The following is an 18,638-nucleotide window of genomic DNA, read 5'->3' as shown; positions in this document are numbered from 1 at the left end:
CTATCTATCTATCTATCTATCTATCTATCTATCTATCTATCTATTCCTGCCTGCCTGTCTATCTATCTATCTATCTATCTATCTATCTATCTATCTATCTATCTATCTATCTATCTATCTATCTATCTATCTATCTATCTATCTATCTATTCCTGCCTGCCTGCCTGCCTCTCTGCCTGTCTATCTATCTATCTATCTATCTATCTATCTATCTATCTATCTATCTATCTATCTATCTATCTATCTATCTATCTATTCCTGCTTGTCTATCTATCTATCTATCTATCTATCTATCTATCTATCTATCTATCTATCTATCTATCTATCTATCTATCTATCTATTCCTGCCTGCCTGCCTCTCTATCTATCTATCTATCTATCTATCTATCTATCTATCTATCTATCTATCTATCTATCTATCTATCTATCTATCTATCTATCTATCTATCTATTCCTGCCTATCTATCTATCTATCTATCTATCTATCTATCTATCTATCTATCTATCTATCTATCTATCTATCTATCTATCTATCTATCTATCTATCTATTATTCTTTATGTATTTATGCTGCATTAAAAAGGCCTTTATGATATGACCAACACCCAGAGCAGGTGGACAGTGAACATCTCCAGTGGATTGAATGAATGAAGGATGTCAGTTTTTCCTCCTAATTCACGTGCAGGAGGAGAATCTCTGTTTCTCTCAGTAGTGGCACGTGATACAGGAGATATATGAACGATAGAAAAATAATAGTTTATAAAGTGAGAACACACACACACACGCACACACACACACACACACGCGCGCGTGCGCGCGCACACACACACGGATGGAGAGATGCTGAAACGGGACTCTGTCTCTTTAAGACGTTTTACGGTTCACCTCAAAGCTGGAGTAAGAGAAACGGCGTGGCTCGTGCAGGGTTGCCAGATTGACCCTAAGCCAGTAGAAGCGCTACACTCTAGAAAAACAACTTTAAATGAATATTACGCAACAAACTATTCATCAAAAAGGGAAAAACGTATCCTTTAACTCACAACTGGGTTTAATCCCAGAGAATCCTGCACAGGTGAGAAACCCTGCAATTTTAAAATCTAAAGAATCTGGCAACCCGCAGGAGCCGAGGAGCGAATCAGAGACTATAAACTTTCATGCGATTAAAATACTGAAGAATTAAAAGGGGCACATTCTCATTTCATACAGTGTGTGTGGGGGTGTGGGGGGTGGGGGGGTGTCTGTCGGTCTGTCTGCTACTTTAGCGCTTGTTCCAGACATTTCGTTCTACAAAAGATGGTGAGTGAGAGCGGACTTGTGAATGGACGCACGCCTATAGTGTGTGTGTATGCAAGTGTGTGTGTGTGTGTGTGTCCCATTGATCACTGAGCGAACTCACAATCTGCTGTAGGATGTACCCCCCCCCTTCTGTCTCTCTACACACACACACACACACACACCAATCAAAGGTTTGTGCAATATGAGTTCTGACAGCATGCAAAGACCAAATGTGAACAAAAATCACACCCCAAATCTTACAATCTGTCGTTCTAACAGTCCAAACACACACACACACACACACACACACACACTTAACATTCCAAAAACACACATGCTCCAAAAATGCACACATTCCATACATACACATCACGCTTCAAACACACACACACACACACACTTAGCACTCCAAACACACACATTCCATGCATACACATCACTCTCCAAACCCCCCCCACACACACATAAAGACGTTACACTTTAATTAGCTCAGTAATGAAGACTTCAGAAACTATAATCATTCAGTACACTATTTTTTGTGTGTGTTTCAGAGACAGAAAAGTTTCAGATGAAACACACACACACACAGAGCGAGAGAGAGAGAGAGAGAGAGAGAGAGAGAGACGATGAGCTTTAATTCTCGACTAATAATCTGAAGTGTTTGATCTGCGTGGCGTAGATAAGCCTTCATTCAGCCTGTGTGTGTGTGTGTGTGTGTGAGGATAATGAGTAGAAAGCTTTGAGGTGTTTATGTCAGGACTTGGTGAAGCAGTGAATGAAACACAGTTACTTTAATCACTTTAATATTGCGGATAATTAACACCATTAACACCATTAACAGCTGCTTCAGCGTCACTTCCTCCTCTTCGGGAAGAATTAAACACCAGTCACTGTTTGTTGGTTTCACGACTTTTTTTTTTTTAGCAGTTTCCTGTCACGAGAGGTGAAGCGGCGCTGAATTTGCGCGTGAACGAAACCAATAAATGTTTGACACTGGATTTACATTTTGTCTTAATAAACATGGTGAAACTTTTTTTCACTATTATTATTATTATTATTATTATTATTATTATTATTATTATTATTATTATTATTATTATTATTATCATTATCATCGATTTTTTCCGCGACAAATAAGGCAAGAAATAATAAAATTATGAAATATAATTAAAGTTAAAAAAAAATGCTTCTGTTTGTCTGAGAGCTGTTTCCCTTTCTGTGTATAATAAATAAATAATTTATTCATGCCTTTGTTATGAATTATAATTATAATAAGAGTAAATAACTATAATAAATAAATAAACACATAAATAAATAAATAAGTAAATAAATTTCCGACTCTTTTCTTTCCGACTTTTTTTTGTTTCCTTTATTATTTTCTCTGTGTTGTTGTTGTTGTTGTTGTTGTTGATGGCAAATTTCTGTAACGCACTAAAGAAAATGCAAGCAAATAACAAATCAATTACTAAACATCATCATCATCATCATCATCATCATCTGCTTCTTCTTCTTCTTCTTCTTCTTCTTCTTCTTCTTCTTCTTCCTCACACACGGGCCACATATGCGGTTTTTTTTTATTATTTATTTCTCACCGTGCAAAGTCGCAGTTTATCTGCTTTAATTCGATTACACACACACACACACACACACACGTCGGATTATTATTTCGTTTGATCAGGTTTAATATCGGGATGAAAATAATGTGGCTCGTGCTACAATAGAAATCCGACCCTATTATTATTATTATTATTATTATTATTATTGTTGTTGTTGTTGTTGTTGTTGTTGTTGTTGATGATGATGATGTTATTATTGTTGTTATTATTAATTATTCTGCAGAGAATTGTAAATCGTATTTTTTAAATCATATTTTTTTCGTACAACTTTACTGTTTTTAAATGTAGCTGATCTTTTGGTTTGTTTTCATTTCCTCATCGCTTGTCTTCAGATCCCGTAATGAGGTTTTTCCCCTCTGCTTTCCTCTGCAGGAGAACCTTTAAAAGGTTCTGTGTAGAACCCAAGACATGAGAAATTCCTGTTCCAAAGTAGAACCCATTTAGGAAACTAACAAACTGTCTGAGAGGAAACTAAGCCTCGATTCACTCTTCTTTATTTTATTTTATTTTATTTTATTTTATTTTATTTTATTTTATTTTATTTTATTTTATTTTATTTTATTTTATTTTATTTTATTTTTTCTTTTCTTTTTTGTTTAAAAGAATGTGCACTAAGGCTGATTTTCCTGAAACAAATGTTTTTTGTCTTTTCTAATTCACAATAATAATAATAATAATAATAATAATAATAATAATAATAAGAAGAAGAAGAAGAAGAAGAAGAAGAAGAAGAACATGAAAAAGAAGAAACATTTATATAAAAAATAATTATACATGCTCTGATACTACATAAAAATTAATGTTTTTATATGTTTTTATCTGTGTTTATTAATTTCATTTGTCTGGAATTTTTCTAGACAAGTGCACTTCGTCAGGTATAAAATACCAGGCCCAGTGTAGTGCATGCTTTAAAATATAAAGTTATTGGAGATTTCACTTTAAGAGCATCAGAGAAAAATGGAATAAAATAATGAGTTCTGGTCAAAGTAGATAAACTTGTCCTCGTAAAGCAGAAGCCTGAGAAATCACACTTATCGAAAGTTATTCTGTTTGTGAGTAAATAAATAAATAAATAAATACATAAAGCAGTGAAATATTTCTTTATTTAAAAGCAGAAAATTTGGAATATCTATAAAATAAAACCTGAGTATTTTGTGTATTCAGTATTGAGGACGTATTCAGTATTTAGTATGGAAGCAAACGTGTGTTTCTCGAACCATGTCATATAAAAAGTCAGATTTTCCTCAAAACATATCTTTGTAAATCAAAGATCAGTAAATCAAAATTCATCAGAATATTTCGACAATTTTAAAAGTTTCCCTCACTTGTTGCGGACAATCTCATTTGTAATGAAAATGATGTTTGTATTAGAAAAGAAAAGGACCTCAGAAACAGAAGGACCTCAGTAAACACACACCAGGATATACCAGGAAAAAGAAAAAAATATCTTCAGCATATGTAACATATAAATCATTCAGAATTTAACCCTTCGATACAGTATATATATATATATAAAAGTGTGTACATCATAAGGAAAATAAATAAATGGGAAATAATGGTCCTGGAATGTACCTGTTCCCCGTTTCTACCTGACAAAGTGTATGTGGTGATGGTTAAAAAGTGCTTCTAAATCTTTGAGATTGGAGTGCTTTGGTGATTGTTCCATGTGTCAGGTACACAGGTAGGTGTCTTCCTGACCTCTGACCCATCTGTCTCTCTGCCTGTCTTTGTCCCAGGATCATATAAATCCGAGCTGAAGTGCAGAGAGAATCTAGGGGGTAGTGTAGTGTAGGGTAGTGTGTGTCGGGGATAAAAGATCCGTGTGTGTGTGTGTGTGTGTATGTGTGGGTGGGTGGGGTGTGAGTGACGCTGGATTTGTTTGGTCCTCACAAAGCAGGAAGCAAGCAGCTGCGGACGGAGAGAGGACGTTCCGCTCGACTGGCAGTGCACAAAAGACCAGTGCAACTTTCTCAGGAAGGGAAAGAGAGTGAGGGAAAAAAAAAAAAAAGCTGGACACATTGGTGCGGCCTCACGCCAGGTTTCCCACCTGTCTGTCTGTCTGAAGACTCCCTGAAGTGAAAATTTTATTTATAAGTATTGGGAATAAGGAACAGTTGACTAGAGCGCCACCTACAGGACAGGAGCTATTTTACAGGTTTTCCCCATCTTCTAGCCTCCAGGGTTCTCCAGCAAACAGGGAAAATACCTGCTCTCTTGGGAATGTCCTGATCATAGGGTCATCCCACTGGGGATTCCTCACACACCTGCTTGAGCGTTGTTCCACATTCCCTAACGTTTCAGGACGAAGACTCCAGAGACAACCACTCTCTGTGAGATGGAGAGATGAAATGCTGCCATCTGGTGGCAGGCAGCACAACAGCACCAGAAGGGAACGTCACTTAGATAGATAGATAGACAGACAGACAGACAGACAGACAGACAGACAGACCGATAGATAGATAGATAGATAGATAGATAGATAGATAGATAGATAGATAGATAGATAGATACTTTATTCATCCCAAAGGGAACTTTCAGTTCACTTTCCAAAACAAACACTCACAAATTCTGTTTCCCGCTACAGAAGGTCCTGATTTTCTGACACATTTCTGACACCTTATTCCTTTCTGATGGCACCGAACTCATTCACAAGAAGAACTTGAGGGCAAGAAGGCTTTATTATCTCCACACATCCATTACAGCACAGAGGAATACTTTTATTCACATATACCAGCTGAGGAGGTTGGCAAGAGCAGTTATGATATGGGTTAAGAGTCTTGCCCAATTGCCCAACAGTGGAGTTGTACTGGGGCTGGAACCCTGATCTTCTGATCAATAACCCAGAGCCTTAACCACATGGACCACCACTTTTTACTCCACTTTAACAATAAAGGTTTTGACATCAAACCCACATGGCTGCTCCATTCTCTAAAATTCAATGAGTTTATAGAAGTTTTAGCTTCAGATCTAGAACACTGACTAAACTAATCGCTGTTCTGAGAAGCTAGTCATCGACATTACTGTTAGCACTAATGTTAGCCGGCTAGCTTGTTGCTAGCATTACGTCCTCCACAAACAGAAGACACGCTTTCATGCTAGCGTCTTAATGTTTTTTGTTTCCCCGCTTCGCACACCACGAGGTGGAAGTACGACATTAACACAACTTGAAAATGACCTCATACACAATGTCCTTAAAGCAGATTAGTTCATTTCTGCTTCAGGTTCTAACACTGACGTTGTTTGGATGTGGGTTTGGGTGTGGGTGTGGGGGTTTAAATACTTACGCTAAAGTGTTCAGCTAATCAGAGTCGATCGTAAGCAGAGCATCTTCAAAATAATTCACCAGGAAAATCAACACTTTCAACTTCCATTTTATTTTATAGACAATGTAAAAGAAATCATGCAACTAACAACAGTAAACACAGACCAAAAAAAATACAACACAACACACACACACACGTCGAACAAAAAAAAGAAAATTCCTCAAATAAAATAAAGCTTTCGTTCACGTTGAGTCTTCATCGAATCCCTGAACTGAAGTCCTGTTAGTGAGTTTTATCTTCCAGCCGTTTCACACACACACACACACACACACCTCCATTTCACACACTTCACTAACACAACTTGACAGGTAAAACGTGACAACATACACACTTTTTTTCTTCTTCCTCTGAACAGTAGAAGTGGTCATTGGTGTCATTGTAATCGGTCTGAAGGCGAGTTATTGCTTCTTTGTACTGCATACGATCCTTTTAATGACACACGACAAATCGCAAATAAATATCAAGGCTCATTAGAACTGATTGCACTTCAAATCTTTCCTCAAGTTCCCAGAGTGCCGTATTTTCCGGAAACAGAAGGCGGAAACTCTTGTTAGAAACGTGTTATGCAGCGAGGACGAGGAATCTCTCGTTTTGATTGGCTGACGAGCTTCAGATCTGATCTAAACTTTTAATTATATATAAACATATATACAGTTTAGGAAAAGCTGTACAGTACCGAAAGCAGCTGCCTGAATCTCAATTACTTGCAAAGTCTTGCCAACAAATTATTTATATACACTATATTGCCAAACGTTTTGGGACATCCCTTCAAATCATTGAATTAATGTGTTGTTTTTCAGGGCTTGGACTCAACCCCTTACTTAATGCTTCAGCTTCATACCAAGACATTTTGGACAATTTCATGCTTTGTGGGAACAGTTTGGGGATGACCCCTTCCTGTTCCAACATGACTGCACACCAGTGCACAAAGCAAGCTCCATAAAGACCTGGATGAGTGAGTTTGGTGTGGAGGAACTGCACAGAGTCCTGACCTCAACCCCATAGAACACCTTTGGGATGAATTAGAGCGGAGACTGCGAGCCAGGCCTTCTCGTCCAACATCAATGCCTGACCTCACAAATGCGTTTCTAGAGGAATGGTCAAAAATTCTCATAAACACACTCCTAAACCTTGTGGAAAGCCTTCCCAGAAGAGCTGAAACTGCAAAGGGTGGGACAACTCCATATTACATTCATGTGCATGTAAAGGCAGATGTCCCAAAACTTTTGGAAATATAACGTATGTATTTATATCACACCTCAACCACGTTGGCCAATCAGAGCCCGTGTGGGCAGAGCCCAGAGTGAATTTGAATCAAGTTATCCTGGAAAACACGGCACGTTATTTTTGTGCGATTAGACGAAGAATGGATTAACATGCGGTGAGCAAAAAAACAATTGTGGATGAAAAGAAGGAAAAAAAAACATAAAAGTGACAAAAGCACTCGTTCTATAATACAAAAGGCAATCACGGATTGCAAAATCTTCAAGGCTGCAATACAAACCAATCGAAGGAACCTTCATAAAAGCGAAGTGTACGTGCAGGCTGATCGACATCAGGCGACACGTCGTGTAGAAGTGGACAAATTTCATTTGGCAAACAAGTCTCGCAGTAAAGTAACACTAGTTCTAGTTGTTATTAATAATAACAACAAGATTATTAGAGAAAGTCCGTGCTGCTTGTTTGGATGGCGGACATTTTTTGTGCAGCCTTGAAACGTTTCCCTTTCGTCATTTTCCAGCACAAAAATCCAAACAATCAAGCAAGTATTTTGGCCACCATCTCACACACTCACACACACACACACACACACACAATTAATGCACTCATATTTTCTCCTTCAGAATTCGGTATATAGCTCACACACACACACACACACACACACACACACTTTAGAGTCTAACACACTGTAGAAGTGAACAACTGAACCCAGTTGTGCTACATAACTGCACGGAGTTCTTTTACAAAGTAACCGCGATGACAAGGTCAGGAGTTCACAAATCCCTCCGTGAGTCCGAAATCCTTGCCGCGAATCCTCAATCACATCGCAAGAAACTTCTGGAGTGAAAACTCCTGATTGTAACATTTAAAGGGGGGCAGAGCCAGGCAGGGGTGGAGTCACGTGGATGGCACGTGGATGATGAGGAGGCGGAAACAGACGGATATGGCAGTAGAGTTTTGGAAAGGGGCGGGGTTTTAGGAAGATGAGAGAGACGGGGCTTAGTGGGAAAAAATACTGTACAGATTTAGCCACTGGATCTGTGACAGGAAGTAAAAGTCTCTCACACACCGTCGCCATGAGTCAACGATGAGCTCTGTGTAGTCCAGCCTTGTGTCCACACACACACACATGGCCCGCCCGCCATTTTCTCTTATGAGATTAGAGTGGAAATGCAACAGGAAGCGTCTCATTCCTCCTCACTGTAGTATTCAGGGTCCCTCCCTGCTGCTCGCTAGTCATTGTGAGGTTTCTCATTCGTAACCTGAAGAGACGAAGAAGAGGAAAGTTTCATTACAAAATGCTCACAAAAGTGGAAATGAGAGAAACTGCGTAATATTGCATGATTATGGTTTAAGGACGTTTTAGCATAAAAAGACACAGATGCTAATTGAACAGACGCTAGTTAAAGAGAGGTCTAACCATGGCTAGCTGCCTGCCGATGTTCCCCACCGTCACCCCTCCAGAGAAGAAGATGCAGGGCAGCCAGGAGCGAACGTAGCCCAGCTGTGGAGACGGAAACCTGTGGAGAAAGATCAGACAAACCTTTAATACAAATTTTCTTTAAACAAAAAGTATAGTGAGATCAGTGTGTAACAGACGGCGATGGCGTACTGGTAGATGCCGTTGTAGACTAACAGCTGTGTGATGAGTGTGGCGAAGAAGGCGGTGGTCAGACCCAACCCAAATCCACTCCTGGAGCGATCAAACGTCCACCACAGACCCAGAGATAGAGCCGCCAGGGTAAGACACAGCTGCACATTATTCACAAAGTCCAGCTTCTGATAAACAGCTAAAGTTAAGGACAAGTGGCCATGAAAGACTCGTCTGAAGCTCCAGAACATTCCGGAATAAGATGTAAAAAAATCAACCAAAATAAAATAAAATAAGAGGAAAAAAAAAATTAAACGACGAGAGGAAATAATTAAAAAAAGAAGCCATAATAAAAATTAAAAACTGACCGTAACAAATAGTACAAGCAATAAACAAAAACAAATTAAGAATAATAATGAATAAATAAAAAAAGAAAAAAAAAAAAAAAAAAAAAAAAAAAAAAAAGAGTCATAAGACGAGCAAAAATAAAATCTCTAAATAAAAATTCAATAAAGTTAATGTAAAAAGTAAAAAAATAAAGTAACAAAAAAATAATTTTAAAAAAGTTACAAAAAAATAAAAATGACATTTTCAATATAAATGGAAAATATTTAAATGAAGAAGAAAAAAAACCACTAAAAAGTCAGGTGTAAAGGAAAGAAAAGAAACTTCTGGAAAGTAAAAATTGAAAATGTGTCTGGAAAATTAAAAAAAATAAAATAAAAAACAAAAAACAATTTAAATCTGAAACATTAAATGAGGAATTTTGAAGTAAATAATAGAAATCTGAAGAAAGACGTAAAAAGCTTTTGCGATATTTATCAGTGTAGCTCTCAGGTATGATCAGTGTGTGTGTGTGTGTGTGTGTGTGTGTGTGTGTAGTGGGCGGGGTTTGGTAAGGATACGGCACTGGCGTGGTTGATGCCGACAAACACGGCGATGCAGCGCATGACACTCGCCCACTCGCGCTTAAACTTGTGCGGCTCTCCGAGGTGGCTGTCCAGATACGGATACAACAAACCGACCACAGCTGCGGAAACATGTCAACACAGAAAACATTAGAACGGGTCAGTTACGGAGACGCTAATGGTGCTAACAAATCTGCTAGAACTGAAGAAAAGATTTAGGAGACGAATCACGACCCCCATGAGAAAATGATCAGGAATGTTGAAGCAATCCCACAGGATCTCCGTCTACATGCCACGTGTTTCTATGGTTACAGTGAAACACGACAGTGAAAATTAAACACTATTCAGGAGATGAAAACACGAGTTATGACATCACAAAGTGTTTTTGTTTGGTTTTTTTAAAGCACAAAGCCAACCCTCTGAAATTACAGATCTACTCATCAATAACAAGCTGGATGGCAGATTTCGGACTTATTATCTGTGGCTGCGGATGACTAAAGTCGTAATGTTTGTATTGTTCAGTGTTTTGACATTCGATAATGGTATTATCATAACTATTACCATGTTATTATCGTGTAATATGACAGAATATTCGCTTGAGGTAAAGTGTGTTTTTCCTCTGTTTAACAGCGCTCACTCCGAGGCAAGTGTCCCTCGATTCTACTATATTAAAGGAACAATAAACATATTAACGCTTTAAAATAACACCTAGTGAGTGATTTCGGTGACTGAGATGAAAGTGATGATAAACAGAATTAGACTAGTTAACATTTTAAAACAAGTCTCATTTTATTTAAAGAGAAACCAAATAAATGTTTACATGAATATTAACTTCACTAACCCTTCATCAAAACCATAAAAACCTGGTGATGATCATGTTTTATAAAACATATTTAAAACAAAGTGTTAAGTTTATTTGTGTGTAAACATTTTAATGTGAATAATTTGAGAGGCAAAATTCAGACCTCATCCCTGCCTGAGGTAATTGGAATGTGGGCGTGACCGAGTGACGTAGCGCTTATATGGCGCGCGAGCACGCTTCCTTGTTTCTCTTTGTCGTTAAATGGCGTGTTCGAGCCGTCGGCCAATAGCGTGCGTTTGCGCCGCTCACCCGTTTTTCAGGCGAGCCAATCAGAGAGCAGCGCACGCGGACCGACATACAGCTGCTTCCTTTAGGTTGTGTTTTTTTTTCCTCTCTTTCTTACAATCAGAGCTCGAGGCGTTAAAAACAAAACAACCCCAGCCCCATCAGAGGCTCAAACAAAACACCAAAAAACACACTATAAATGATATTGATTATAATCGAACTCACCGGCAGCTGTTCCGCAGCACAGAGGAATCCACCAAGCTGAAGAAAACAAAGTGTCCAGCACTTCACCGGGCAATAAAGCATCCTTGCGTTGTATTTGCAGGAAATAAAGCACTAAGGCTAATAACACGCCGACAGCAAATAACACAAGTCCACGACGGATTAAGTTAGCAGAGCGAAGCTGGAGCAGCACTGACGTGACCACGGACATCATTTCACCCATTTTCAAAGCCATCCAGATCCACAAATCTGTCAAATCTTTCGCTTTCACCCCGGTGCAGCTCCAACAGCGGTCCTCGAGTCTCGGCATTTGGCACTGGAAAGACAAATAATAAATAAATAATAAATAATAATAATAATAATCGAAAACTCAACATAAAAATAGAAAGCAAGATTGTTTTTACATTTCAGACCTTGGTAACAAGACGTCCCGTAGTTCTTTTCTGTCCAGATTTAAAAGCTAAAAACCCACTTCTGTCCACGTTTGCACTTTTGCACCTTATAAAGCCAGTGAATGGGGTTCCAGCTGATTTATTTCACCCCCCACGTGCTCACATCATCATCATCTCAAAGCTTTGCCTTCCCACCGTTCACGTGAGTCAACGCTACGGGTTGCCAGATTTGTGACTCTCCGCGAAATCCCTCCCCTTGTGTTTTTCCCTCGAACGCGCCACAATTCCGCAAAATGTTATTAATTTACCGCGACATTTAAATGTCAGGAACGTTCACGTAAACAGAAAAAAAAATCTATCTGAGACAAATTGCCATTTCTGACACCTGTAATAAATTAATAAACGTTTTTGTAGACACTGCGCACCAATCTGGCAACGCGGCGGGCAGAAGTCGAGCGCGCGCTGATGTCTGGTGAGTCGCACAGCGCCAATCAGAAGGCAGCAGCTCATACGACGTCACCCCACGCCACCTCCTTCCCCCTTTCCTGCACGAGGAGCCTGAGATGGCGTAGAAAACATAAACTTTACCTCATATAACTTTACCTCGTGTAACCTACATGCTGAAACAAACAAACCAAAAAAAAAAAAAAAACCCCCACTGACGTTTACATTTTGTCCTCACACACTGTATCCACACACACACGTATCTGTCACGTACACAAAAAACGTTTGTGCACCAAAAAAACACTTTTAGCTAGTTTTACCTCAGAATGCTTCCAAAAGGGAGTGTTGTGTGAGGTAAAGCTAGTACATACCAATATATGTGAGTTTCTGAGGTAAAATAGTAACAACGAGACACAGGGTGTGAAAAATGAGTATTAATTAAGACCAAACTAGTCGGTTTAAGAGTACAGTGTGTAAACTACATGGCCACGTATTGTGTGTGTGTGTGGATATATGTTAAATCTAGTTCATGTCAGCTACGGTATCAGTGTGATAGTACTAAAAAGTATGAGAGTGTATTAGGTATTTGCTGTGTGTTGTGTCCTGTGAAGTACCTACGCGGCACATCTTATCGCTATCGTAAAACATATGGAGCTGCTCTGTTTTTTCACAGAGAGATATGTGCAAAGTCATGTAGGCGAAGTTTCCCGACGTGCCAAGTCGAGCGTTATCACGGAACGCGTGACCCTGATGTAGCCTGAAATGGCACGTATACACTATAGTTGTTTGTTTTGTTGTTTTTTTTTTGTGTTTTTTTTTTAGCTCTACCAGGTTGCCCTTGTGGGCTTTTGGTGTAGAGCGTTGGAATTACATCAGGGGAACCATTTTTCAGGTCATCTTTAACATTTGAGTGGGAAAGTTAAGGGGAGCGGTTTTGTAATCAAAATGGGTGCCATAGTTTTTTTTAAATGCATGTTTGAGGAGCTTATGTTAGGCTTTACCTAGCAATTAGCATGTTGTTAAACAGCAGACCAAGCATTTGTTAATGTATTTTTTTTTTTTTTTACTTCAGGAACAGATTCTAACCTCAGTATCCTGTGAGTTTTTTTTTAGTCTTCACAGCAGAACTAGCCTCAGGATAGTCAGCGGTTTAGTCCATTCAGCTGACTGAGTGATTTCCATTCTGTTTTCTACTTCCTTTCCTGGCCAGCTATTACATAACAATCCCTCTCTCACTGGTTACCATAACACTTGGATCACATAAATGTTTTTTGTTTTCTTTACTCTAAAGGGCATTCACCTGGATCAATAACGGTTAAAATAAGTGAATACAAATGTCAGTGATGTGTGTCAGGACATCTTGCACAACCACATGACAGATAACAGACTGGTGGGTTTGTATTTACTTGGAAAAAGTAGGACACAATCACCGAATGTCATTCATCTTGTTTATCTTTACTCGTCATTAAAAGGTCAGAAAGCTAGCTGTCATCCAGCTAGACTTACATTTTCTTGTCTTCTATCTATTTTTTTTAATGCTAGCTAGCTTACATTAGCATGGAATGAAGTAAACCAGCTAGCATTTACAACAAAAGCAGTAAATTCTAAATATATTAGCTAACTGTAAATAGTCAGCTAGTTAATCACTTCATGAAATAAGTTATTAACTATATCTAGCTAGCTAGCATTACATTCATTGAGGTAGAATATAGCTTTATAGTTTTACCATACATCAGTCACTGCTCATGCCTCACTCAATACATCAGATTTTTTTCCCATTGTACTTTCCTGGAAAGTCTCAGGTGGAGCGCCCGAAGCTCGATACAGTCTTATGTAGCAAAGAAGGAATGTTCTCAAGATGAACCTCCAGCACCCAGAATCACATATCCTCTCTCTCTCTCTCTCTCTCTCTCTCTCTCTCCATCTTTTCCTCTTCAGGTCCTCTGTGGCCCAGAAACCTAGAATAAGTTGCGAAGGTGCTAATTTTAATTCTGTCCTAAGAGGGAAGTATGATATTTCTTCAGTCCTGCACAGGAAGTTCTCTCAGTTCTCTCAGTGAAAAGTCTCGGTACATATTTCAAGCAGTTTTATTTTTAATGTTTGCTTTGACAGCGTGGTTCTAAAAATATAACAGAGATCCAGTTATTTGATAGCATCTCCTTCCATTACAGCAATGCATTACAGAAAGACACAAAGAGAACCGAACAACTGCATGCTGTTTAAACACGAGTGTTCTGACCAGGTGTTAGCATGATGTTTGAAAATGCTAATAACGTTTGCCTTACAGAAATAAAGCACATGCTTGTGCGTAGTTGATCATTTCCTTAGTTAAAGTTTAACTTTGTGACGTATTCAGTTTATTACGGAGGATTTAGTTTAGAAAAAAACCCCAAAAAAACACAACAACCTCACGCCCACTCAGGAGACGAGCCATGATTGGCTGATTCACGAACAACCAGCTCATTCTGACAGCCGATTGGCTGATGCTGCTGAGCCCACAGTGTTGTTTTTTTTTCAGTGACTTTTGCTACCTTTACACTTCCCTGAGTGAGCGGGTCACTGGGTGTGATTATTACATCTCGTGATGATGAGCCGATGAAGAAGGTTGAACGAGGGCACTAAAACTGGGCCGGAAAATGTTCCAGTAAAGATATAAATCTAGGAAACATTACTATATTTAACATCTGTTTAATTTCTGGTTAAAAGTAGATTCAACTGCACATTGTTCTAGTGTGGTAGCTTGAGATGAGCTAAAATTACTTTGGGAATATATGGCTAGCTAGCTTATTTAGCTAAGGGTGGAAAAAGAAGAGAAACTGTACTTGAGTAAATGTATAGATTGTGTATCAAAAGTATGAAGGCAAAAATCTACATGCATCAAAAAGTATCAACATTTAACCTTTGTTTATTTCATTAAATCTGTATTAAACATTCAAATTATGCTAATACACTAAACTAGCTAGCAAAAAGATCTAAGTTAGGTAAAAACTTTACTGTGCTTTGCTTAACTGTAGGAATCATGGGTAGATCCAGCGTGTGCAGGTCAATGCACTTTGACTGGAAGTTTCAAATTTCTGCACAGTTAACAACCTCGTCCCTGATAATTACGGGTCTCGGATTTTAACGCATCCTCAATTAACGTGTAGAATCGAAATACTGTTCCACGTATCAGTAGCTCTAGCTACACTATATTACCAAAAGTTTTGGGACACCCCTCCCAGTAATTGAGTTCAGGTGTTGTTTTTCAGGGGTTGGGCTCGGCCCATAAGTTCCAGTGAAAGGAACTCTTAGTGCTTCAGCTTCATACCAAGACGTTTTGGACAATTTCATGCTTTGTGGGAACAGTTTGGGGATGACCCCTTCCTTTTCCAACATGACTGCACACCAGTGACCAAAGCAAGGTCCATAAAGACATGGATGAGTGAGTTTGGTGTGGAGGAACGTGACTGCCCTGCACAGAGTCCTGACCTCAACCTGATCGAACACCTTTGGGATGAAGTAGAGTGGAGACTGTGAGCCAGGCCTTCTCGTCTAGCATCAGTGCCTGACCTCACAAATGCACTTACACAGGAATGGTCAAAAATTCCCATAAACACACTCCTAAACCTTGTGGAAAGCCTTCCCAGAAGAGTTGAAGATTATATATTATAGCTGCAAAGGGTGGAACAACTCCATATTACATTCATGTGCATGTAAAGGCAGACGTCCCAAAACTTTTGCCAGTATAGTGTATTTTTGCAAGTTATCTGAACACTGGATTTGTTAAGGGTATATTCGTTATGCTCGTTCTGGAGATATTATTCACAAAATTTTTACCAAAAATTACATATAGATATTATATGTGTTATATACATAAATATATTCTGATGATAGATTCTATCTGACAGGGGGAAAAAAAAGACCACTGGGTACTTTTCGTTTCTTCCCCAAAAGAAACTGAAAACCAGTCCCTGTGGGGATTCCACATTTCAGCACACAGAATGACATTAAAAAAAAAAAACAACAACTACATTACAGGAAAAGCAAGCAAGCCGTGATAAGACTTCTTCACCCAGGAATAGGAAGACGCACACTCATTTTCTCACCTTTACTCCTTCAATCATTGGCTCGGCTCTTACACCCGAGAGAGAAACGTGGGCTGCTTTTTATTTTCCTAGACACTCTGACTTGTTTTTTTTTTTTTTTACACAGAAATGGTTTAAATGTGAGGCCAGTGAGTGTATAAGCAATTCTAAATGCATTGCTGGTCAATGTGTGTGAGAGAGATAAGAGCTTCTAGAGCGAGGGAGCAAGGCAAGATATGAAACTCCCTCAGGTCCTTCCTTCTTCTTTCTTTAGTTCCTTCCATGCTTTCTCATCCTCTTATTTCAGCGACTGGGATGGACAGCTTTGATGGACGTCTGGCTTAAATGAAACGATGGTAATTTGGCCAGTTTGGATGCTGAAGCTGGTGGATTGAATATTAGAAATCCGGTTTCTGTAAAAAAAAAAAAAAAAAAATATGGAGGTTTCTGAATGAGATGTACACACACTGGTCACTTTAATAGGAACACTACTGAAAAAAACCCTTGCCTGCGATTTTCTCCTGCTTGTTGCATCTGATTCTACGAGTGGACTTTTGATGTTCGGGTCAGTGCGCGTACTGAGACGCTTTTCTGCTCAGCACAGCTGTAAAGAGTGGTTATTTCAGACCACATCCTTCCTCTCGGGTCAAACCAAACCAGTCTGGGCTTTCTCTTATATCCACTAGGGGGCAGGGAAGAGATGAACCATCCCTGTCCTGCAACAGAACATCCTCCTTGACTACTTCATCTAATTTTGCATGTCAGCAATGAACACTGAGGTCGACAGCATATTTTCACCCCCACCTATTTCAGCTGTTAGTGCACCACATGGAGCAATTGGGTGTAGCATCAATTTCCAAGGCCATGCACAAAAAAACACAGAAAACATGCAACTAATTTGCATATTTATAGCGAAGATCATGTATAGCCCTTTTGTACAAGGTCATATCTCAAGATTTACACCTCATTTTATAAAAAGAAAAAAATACTTTAAACATCTTGTAGTGTCCATCCGCAGGAAGCTAAATAAAAAAAAGGACCATAGCTAGCTTCAAATCCATTGAAAAGAGGTATAGATGGCCAACGAATTCAAAAAGTGGTAGCTTAGTGGTTATGGTGTTGTGCTATTGCTCAGAAGGTTGTGAGTTGAAATTCTAGGTCCACCAAGCTGCCACTGCTGGGCCCCTGAGCAAGACCCTGAACCCTCAATTGTATAAAATGAGATGAATTGTAAGTTGCTCTTGATAAGGCCGTCTGCCAAAATGCCAGAAATGAAATGTAGAATGGAGTTAAGAGGATGTGATGCATCATTATGGCTCCACTAATAAAGAGCCTGTTGTGTACATCCGTTATCAGAAGTATGAAGGCTATGTACAGACTTTTCTGATATCACTGAGGTGATAATGTGTTGTTTGGAAAATTCTTGGAACTGAGGAATTTATGGCCTTCATACCAAGAGATTAGATAAGCAATAACTGTTTCTCAGTAGCTAGTTCCTAACAAGCAGGGTTTCTGTCTTATCTTTGTTTAATTGCCGGAAATTTCTCTGAGATATCTAACACCAAAGTCACCATGCAAGGTTAGGATATACTGTATTTAGTAATGAAACTCTCAGTTAAAGGTATAGCTCTATTTATTATGTTATTTGTACACAATATTGCCAAAGGTTTTGGGACACCCCTCTAAATTCAGGTATTATTTTTCAGGGGTTGAGATCAGCCCCTTTGTTCCAGTGAAAGGAACTCTTAATGCTTCAGCTTCATACCAAGACATTTTGGACAATGTCATGCTTTGTGGGAACAGTTTGGGGATGACCCCTTCCTGTTCCAACATGACTGCACACCAGTGCACAAAGGAAGCTCCATACAGACATGGATGAGTGAGTTTGGTGATGAAGTAGAGTCTGGGATTGGGATGAAGTTTGGGATGAATTAGAGTGGAGACTGTGAGCCAGACCTTCTTGTCCAACATCAGTGCCTGACCTCACAAATGCACTTCTAGAGGAAGGGTCAAAAAATTCCCATAAACACACTCCTAAACCTTGTGGAAAGCCTTCCCAGAAGAGTTGAAGCTGTTATAGCTGCAAAGGGCGGGGTTACAACTCCATATTACATTCATGTACGTGTACAGGCAGACGTCCCAAAACTTTTGGCAATTTAAGTATATTTCTGTTTGATATTGGTGCAATGGAATTTCTCACTAACACAATGATGCGGCAGAGCTTTAATGTATTCTGATGAATTCTTTTACATATCCAGCTCGCTCACCTCATCATCCGTACACCTCGCACCAGCAGTTCCCTCTCTGTAAAGCCAGAGAAGCCAAAGCAGCAGGAAGTTATGACACATCAAACGAAATCCCAGATGAACCACAAATGATGAAATAATCAAAGCGGCTAAAGCGATAAATTGACTCATCATGTGGGGAATTTGACTTTCTTCCATCCTCAGCTGCCGCCCGGCAAAGCCGCATGCCGGAAATATGTCCTAATCCCAT

At 39.1% G+C, this 18,638-nt stretch overlaps 1 protein-coding gene across 2 annotated transcripts; it reads right to left on the bottom strand.

The window, feature by feature from the left end:
• Positions 1-6,245: 6,245 nt before the first annotated feature.
• insig1 (insulin induced gene 1) lies at positions 6,246-11,810 on the bottom strand. 2 transcript variants are annotated; one of them, XM_058395485.1, is made up of 6 exons: positions 11,656-11,810; positions 11,246-11,558; positions 9,931-10,055; positions 9,047-9,213; positions 8,855-8,954; positions 6,246-8,696 (listed from the first exon to the last, which is right to left on the bottom strand). In XM_058395485.1, the coding sequence occupies exons 2-6, from the start codon at positions 11,550-11,552 to the stop codon at positions 8,667-8,669; spliced, it is 729 nt and encodes a 242-aa protein (XP_058251468.1). In that variant the 5' UTR covers positions 11,553-11,558; positions 11,656-11,810; the 3' UTR covers positions 6,246-8,666. The 2 variants fall into 2 exon arrangements, with proteins under 2 accessions (XP_058251468.1, XP_058251469.1); XM_058395486.1 differs by having other exon boundaries at positions 11,647-11,797.
• Positions 11,811-18,638: the final 6,828 nt, after the last annotated feature.

The sequence above is a fragment of the Hemibagrus wyckioides genome, linkage group LG07 (assembly GCF_019097595.1).
Source record: "Hemibagrus wyckioides isolate EC202008001 linkage group LG07, SWU_Hwy_1.0, whole genome shotgun sequence".
Classification (NCBI taxonomy): domain Eukaryota; kingdom Metazoa; phylum Chordata; class Actinopteri; order Siluriformes; family Bagridae; genus Hemibagrus; species Hemibagrus wyckioides.
This window is presented reverse-complemented; position numbering and strand designations above follow the sequence as displayed.

Coding starts and splice junctions, on each gene's coding strand:
- insig1 (XM_058395485.1), bottom strand. CDS start 11,552: ATGCCGAGACTCGAGGACCGCTGTTGGAGCTGCACCGGGGTGAAAGCG. Junction 10,056..11,245: donor GTGCTGCGGAACAGCTGCCG/GTGAGTTCGATT, acceptor ATGTTTCCGCAG/CTGTGGTCGGTTTGTTGTAT. Junction 9,214..9,930: donor GCATCAACCACGCCAGTGCC/GTATCCTTACCA, acceptor GCTGTTTATCAG/AAGCTGGACTTTGTGAATAA.